Source organism: Chrysochloris asiatica, unplaced genomic scaffold, assembly GCF_000296735.1.
Source record: "Chrysochloris asiatica unplaced genomic scaffold, ChrAsi1.0 scaffold00022, whole genome shotgun sequence".
In the NCBI taxonomy this organism is placed as follows: domain Eukaryota; kingdom Metazoa; phylum Chordata; class Mammalia; order Afrosoricida; family Chrysochloridae; genus Chrysochloris; species Chrysochloris asiatica.
In genome coordinates this window covers 26,571,842-26,577,873 of record NW_006408540.1, presented here as the reverse complement: position 1 = coordinate 26,577,873, position 6,032 = coordinate 26,571,842, and the positions used below count along the sequence as shown (strand labels likewise).

The window sequence follows — 6,032 nt, the reverse complement described above, 5'->3', positions numbered from 1 at the left end:
ATCATCTGCATATCGCAGGTTGTTAATGAGTCTTCCTTCAATCCTGATGCCACGATTTTCTTCATAGAACCCAGCTTCTTGGATAATTTGCTCAGCATTATTATATAGGTTGAATAAGTATGGTGAAAGAACACAACCTTGTCGCACACCTTTCTTAATTTAAACCATTCAGTGTTCCCATGTTCTTTCGAACAACTGCATCTTGGTCCAGATACAGATTCCTCATGAACAGAATTAAGTGTTCCAGAATAATCATACTTCGCAATGTTGTCCATAGCTTGTCATGATCCACACAATCAAAGCCTCTGTATAGTCAATAAAGCACAGGTAAACATCTTTCTGATAGTCTCTGCTTTCAGCCAAGACCCATCAGACATTAGCAATGATATCCCTCTTTCCATGGCCTCTTCTAAATCCAGCTTGAACCTCTGGAAGCTCTCTGTCAATGTATGATCGTAGCCGTCTGTATTACCTTTAGCAAAATTTTAGTTGCGTGGGCTATCAAACAGATCATCCGATGATTTCTGCATTCTGTTGGGTCACCTCTCTTTGGAATGGACACAAGTACAGATCTCTTCCAATCTGTTGGCCAGACAGTTGTCTTCCAAATTTCTTGGCAGAGAGGAGTGAGTTGCTGTAGGTTAACTGTTGCTTTGAATTGCAAAGTCCACGGTTCAAGCTCACCAACTATTTAAGCTACCCTAAATAAATAAGAAACCCTAAATAAGGTCGCTATGAGTCAGAACCAACTCGATAGCACTTAACAACAATAAAAACTAAATTTATTGTCAAGCAATTTTAGGTATAAATCCTTGAGAAATTATACATGTGCACAAGAAAACATGTAGAAATATTTTCCCTGCGCACTGTTTTAAGAAAATAAATGAACATCCAACAAGGTGACATTATAACCTATGAGCCACAGTCACACTGGAACATCATTAAAGAAATGAACCAGATCTATCTGTATCTGCATGGATAAACTCCAAAACATTGCCAAACAAAGAAATCAAGTTTCAGAATGAATATATACCATTTCCATAAGCGAAAAATATTACAAATGCATACATGTACCTATAAAAAATATGTAAGTCTGAAAAAAGATTAGACGGCTTTGTCCAAAGTAATTAAAAGTTTTATGTGTGTGGGGTGTGGAATTTAGAGATTGTGAATTCTGCTCTCTATCTACAAAGTTCTAATTTTGTAAAAGAGTTTGGTAGTGTATTTCATTAAAAATTAAATATGAAAAATTTTAAAGGGACTTAAAACTTCCTGGTGTATATCACCATACTGCCTTCCAGAAAGATTTGACGAGTTTATACTTCTAACTACAGCATTGTTGTTGCTGTTAAGTGCCGTTGAGTCGGTTCTGACTCATAGTGACTCTGTATAGGGTTTCAAAGGAGCAGGTGGTGGTTTTGAACTTCCAACTTTGTGGTTTACAGTCCAGTACTGATTCTAGATCACCACATCAGAAATACAAACAACAGCACATAAGCATTTAAAAGAAAGCTCTTGTAACTGTAGCTTATATGTTTCAAAAATAAAGTAGTTTACAAAGGTAAAAATCCATTGCTCTTCAGCTGATTGTGATTCATCGTGACCCTATAGGACAGGGTACTTTCTGAGACTGTAAATCTTTTTTTTTTCCCTCTAAGTTTTTGTTGTGAATTGTGTGAAGGTTTACAGAGCAGATCATCATGCAATTAATTTCATTTCAATGACACAATCCCCTCCATGTAACATCACTATCCCACTGCTTCCCTATGGTTCTTGCTTCCATTCCTCCTTCTTTCCCAACCCTTCTGAATTTTGTCCTTGAGTAAATTATACCATTTTGATCCTGAAGAGTATGCATACCTCACTAGTATTGTTACCCCCCTATACAGCTATTTATTGCTTGGCTGAAAACTGAACTCTGGGGGAGTTCAGTTCCAGTCTCAAAGGGTGACCAAGGATCATAGTCTCAAGGTCCCATCAGTCTCTTCTTTATTTTTTTAAAAATGATTTTGGGTTTTGTTCCCAAGACTGTAAATCTTTAAGGGAACAGACTGCCCCATCTTTCTCCTTCAGAGCAGCTGTTGGTTTGAACCAATGATTAGCAGCAGCCCAATGCTGCACAATGAGTGCTCCTTTACAAAGGTAAAACAAATTGCAAAATATAGAAAACCATAAAGATGAAAAAATTAAATCATTCATAACCTCATCTTCCAGAAATAGCCAATGTTGAAATTTATAAGTAGGACCTTAAATTTTAATTCGTTTTCCCCATCATTCTGCGTTTTTCATTTGGCAAAAAAATCAGTTTCTCATGCTTCAAGTCATGGCTCCTTCTACGCTGTTAAAAAAAGATTACTTCTTGGTTTCCTATATTTCAAATGAGCACGACTATGAAAATGAACACAGCATGTTTCTAAATATTTCACGTGGTCTTGTTCTTCTGAAGAGGAAACTAAGACACGCCACATATAAGTGGCAGAGAGAAGAAGGAACCTTGGAGGCTAGCCTGCTTCAGAGTCTATGTTCTTGAAAGTTACCTTTCTACCTGGCCTCATTCATTAATAAGTGCAGAACTCATTGTAGGTTGTCGCTGATGAGGAGTCACAAGCTCTGGGGATGTGATCTCCATTCGGAGATCTTGGCACAAATGATTTCACTTATTTAGAGCTTGTGTAGTCTTACCTGTGAAATAGGTCAGTAGTTAAACCGTCATGTTCTGCTTCTGTATTTTATACTCCAATCAGGTTCCCAGCTGCTTAGGAGTCACTTCTCATTACGCTGAGCACTGGGAGACCATCTGAAATGTGGGTTAAGAACTCAGAGGTCCCTTCTCCAGCCTGGGACCGCAAGCTGGTGTGGAAGGCGACCGGAGGCTGCAAGGGCTCTGGCGCTGTTTTCTGCCTCCTGCGGCCTCGGCCACCAGGGGTCCACGGTCAGCTTCACTCACGCTGTTCCACTGCGCGTCTCACGCTGCCCGCCGCGGGGAGTTCGGAGAGCGCCAGACCAGCAGGCTGCACTCCGCCGGCTCAGTAGGAGAGGTTGGGTTCCCACGGATCCGGCTGTTCCTCAGACCCTACGCCACGAAACCCCAGCGATGAAACTATCACAGCTAACCTTAGCCAGAGAAGCAAAGAGCAAAATTTCAAACGTCAAGGTCTACCTAACACAATATCTAAGTAGGAGGAGTCGGACGCCAAGGCGCCGGCCATCTGATCAAACTCTCATTGGTTGAACACTCTACCGGTCTACGTCTCAGAGGTTCCGCACGCGCACCGCCAACACTGCGGTGGCGCCCGAGCGCGCCGCCTTCCGATTGGCTACCAGCGTTCTCGGGTTGTCTCGCGTTCACTGACTGGGCCAATGGGTTTACCCGCAGTCGAGAGACTAGCATCGTTGGAGTGGTGGCACAGCTGTTTCCTCCGGTACGTGTTTGGATGCCATCTTGTGTGTGGCTAGGCTAGGGCTTCTGGAGGGGTTGAAAGCTTATATAACGACTCGTCGTTGTAGAGGGCCCCTGGGGGAGCAGTGAGAGAGAAGGGGGATCTGAAGGAAGAGAGTCAGCACCTGCTCGCTTAAGAGGAAAGCTTTCCCTGAACCTAGTCTCAGCCCTGGCTAGGAAGGACGAGGAGTGGTGGTGGTGGTGGTGGTGGGAGGTCGCAGGCTTTGGTTTGTTCGTCTTGGCGGGGGCTTGCCGAGAACTCTGATGCCTTAATATCTGTTCCTTGGTTCCCGGAACTCTACTTCCTCTCGGAAACATTCTGTTAATCATCCCCTTTCTGTCAAAAGAGGATAGCAATAGACTGATTTAGAAAGCAGCAAGGCTGATGGAAGGGAGGTAGTGGGAGATGCCTTACCAGTATCTTCACATTGGGAGAACGAATCGTCTATTGTTCGCAGGGGAACACGTGTGTTATGCTTTTCTCAATAGTTACTCTTTGACAAGCATTTGCCTTTGTTAGGTTCTGCATTTGGGTTTTATTCATTAGTGTGCAGCCATTCCTGCAGTGGTCTTTTTTAAAAAATGAGAGAGCGGTGGTTACATAAGTCTTTGCAAAAACAGTGCAAGCGAAGGAAGAGTTATATTAAATCTTGATTTCCTGGTTGTGATAGATTGAAGATTTACAAATACCTGGGGCTACCCTGACATGCTTTGGTTGATTCCCCAGGGGTAGTGGGGAAGTTTTTTTGTGGAAAGTTCTTTAGCTTGAATTCTTTTTGCGGTGGGAAAAAGGAAGGAATTACCTCATTTTCTTTTGTAATTTAAATCTCAGTAGAAATATACATTGTTTTTCACTGGGGGAAATTTATCGGATTGGAAAATCAAGCCCATGAAAGGCCAGTCTGTTGGAATTAATTTGAGCTGTTTTGATACACAGGAGAAGCAAGCATAGATGCTTTGCTTATTGCCTTGAGTTTAACTTTGTATTATTTATTTAAGGCTAACCCAGTATATGATATAGGTGTTTTGTGACAGGGATACCAATGGAAACGATAGAAAAACTGTAAATTACTTAATTTTATCTTTACCTCTTAAAATCAATGAACCTTATTAAAACTTTGTTGGAAGAGTTCAAATGGTTCAGATATTAAGCTTTCTCATCAAGTAAGAGATTGCTGGCTAGGAAACACCAATAGCACACTAGTTTGGACCTTAGTAAATGATTGCTAAAATATTTGTATCTCATTCACTAATAATAGTGACTGGTATACATTAAACAATGGTTATTGAATGAATAAAATAAAGTAATGTAGCTTATTATTTGGGAGGTATGGACAGAAATATTTATGGCTTAACTGAAAACATTTTTGAAAACGACTTTAAATTTGTTTGGACTAAATTTGTTACTTCCAATATATACATGGAATCCTGGTGTGGCATTGCAGGATAATGCACTGACTGCAAAGTCAGTATGAGCCTCAAGGTCGGCCATTCAAACTCACCAGCTGCTCCTCGGATGCCCTATACAGGGCCATTATGAGTCGGAACCAATTTGGTCGGCATTTAACAACACTAATGTATGCACACAAACAATATTTTATGTGTGACATTGAGAGTGTGTGGGCTTGGGGGGTGGCTGCCAAGGCCTATCCATCCCCCTGCTCCGGGCCAACGATTGTCTTTCCTGCAGCCTTTAGCTGCTGGGTCACCCTGGCACTGGCCCCCAACAACACTCACCCACAGGATGTGACCTAGTCTCAGGGCAGCTCCGGACCCAGTGCTTCTCAAGTAGTGCCTGCTCCCAGAAGAGCCTGGTGTGATGGGCTCAATACTGTCTGAAGATTCTCATGTTACAGCGGCAGCCTCCCAAGTCACCCTGTGTACTGAATGGGGGGGGACAGGCCACTATCCTGGTGCTGTGTTGGTTCTCAGGCCCAGGCAGGCATCCCTGACCCCGGTGCCCACTTTTCCAAGGACCCTGGCTTCCATGCACGGAACCAACATCTGAGACAGTGAGCAGGTTTACAGGCATCTGGTGGTCACCCGCCCACCCGCTGGGAAACACAGGTTTATTTTATTTATTTATTTATTTTAAATGTTTTATTGTGAATTATATAATAGTTTACATGTTTACACAAGAGAACTTTAGTTTTACATTCATTCCATCTTATATCATTTCATTGCCATGGTTCCAGTCCCCTTCATGCATCATCAACCAACCAAAAGGTATATCCTAGAAACCCGCCCCCTCCTCTCCCTTCTCCCTCTCTGGATCCAAAGTCCCCATCCGCTTCATCACTCCACGTCATCGTCTCTGCCTTCATCTCGGGCCTCCCTGCTTCTCTTGATAGGGTCCCGCTCTCGGCTCTTCTCCGTTGATGGTCCCAGAGACCTCCCATCCTAGACTGGAGAGTTAATAACTCCCTTCCTTGCTACCAAACGTCTACCTTTACATTTCCAGCCCTCACAATCAGTCCTGATAACAATTATTCACTATTGTATCATAAGTGACCCTTCTACATTTCATTTCATCAGCTCCGCCTAGACAGATTGGATAGTACTCAATGGAGATTCTGCCTACCTCCATGCCCCC

At 42.7% G+C, this 6,032-nt stretch overlaps 1 protein-coding gene across 1 annotated transcript in view; it reads right to left on the bottom strand.

The window, feature by feature from the left end:
* SETDB2 (SET domain, bifurcated 2) overlaps window positions 1-3,391 on the bottom strand; it is an 80,318-nt gene extending 76,927 nt beyond the window's left edge. The window contains exon 1 of the mRNA XM_006837697.1: window positions 3,274-3,391. Coding sequence (XP_006837760.1) covers window positions 3,274-3,391 — 118 coding nt within the window. The remainder of the gene's footprint in view (window positions 1-3,273) is intronic.
* Window positions 3,392-6,032: the final 2,641 nt, after the last annotated feature.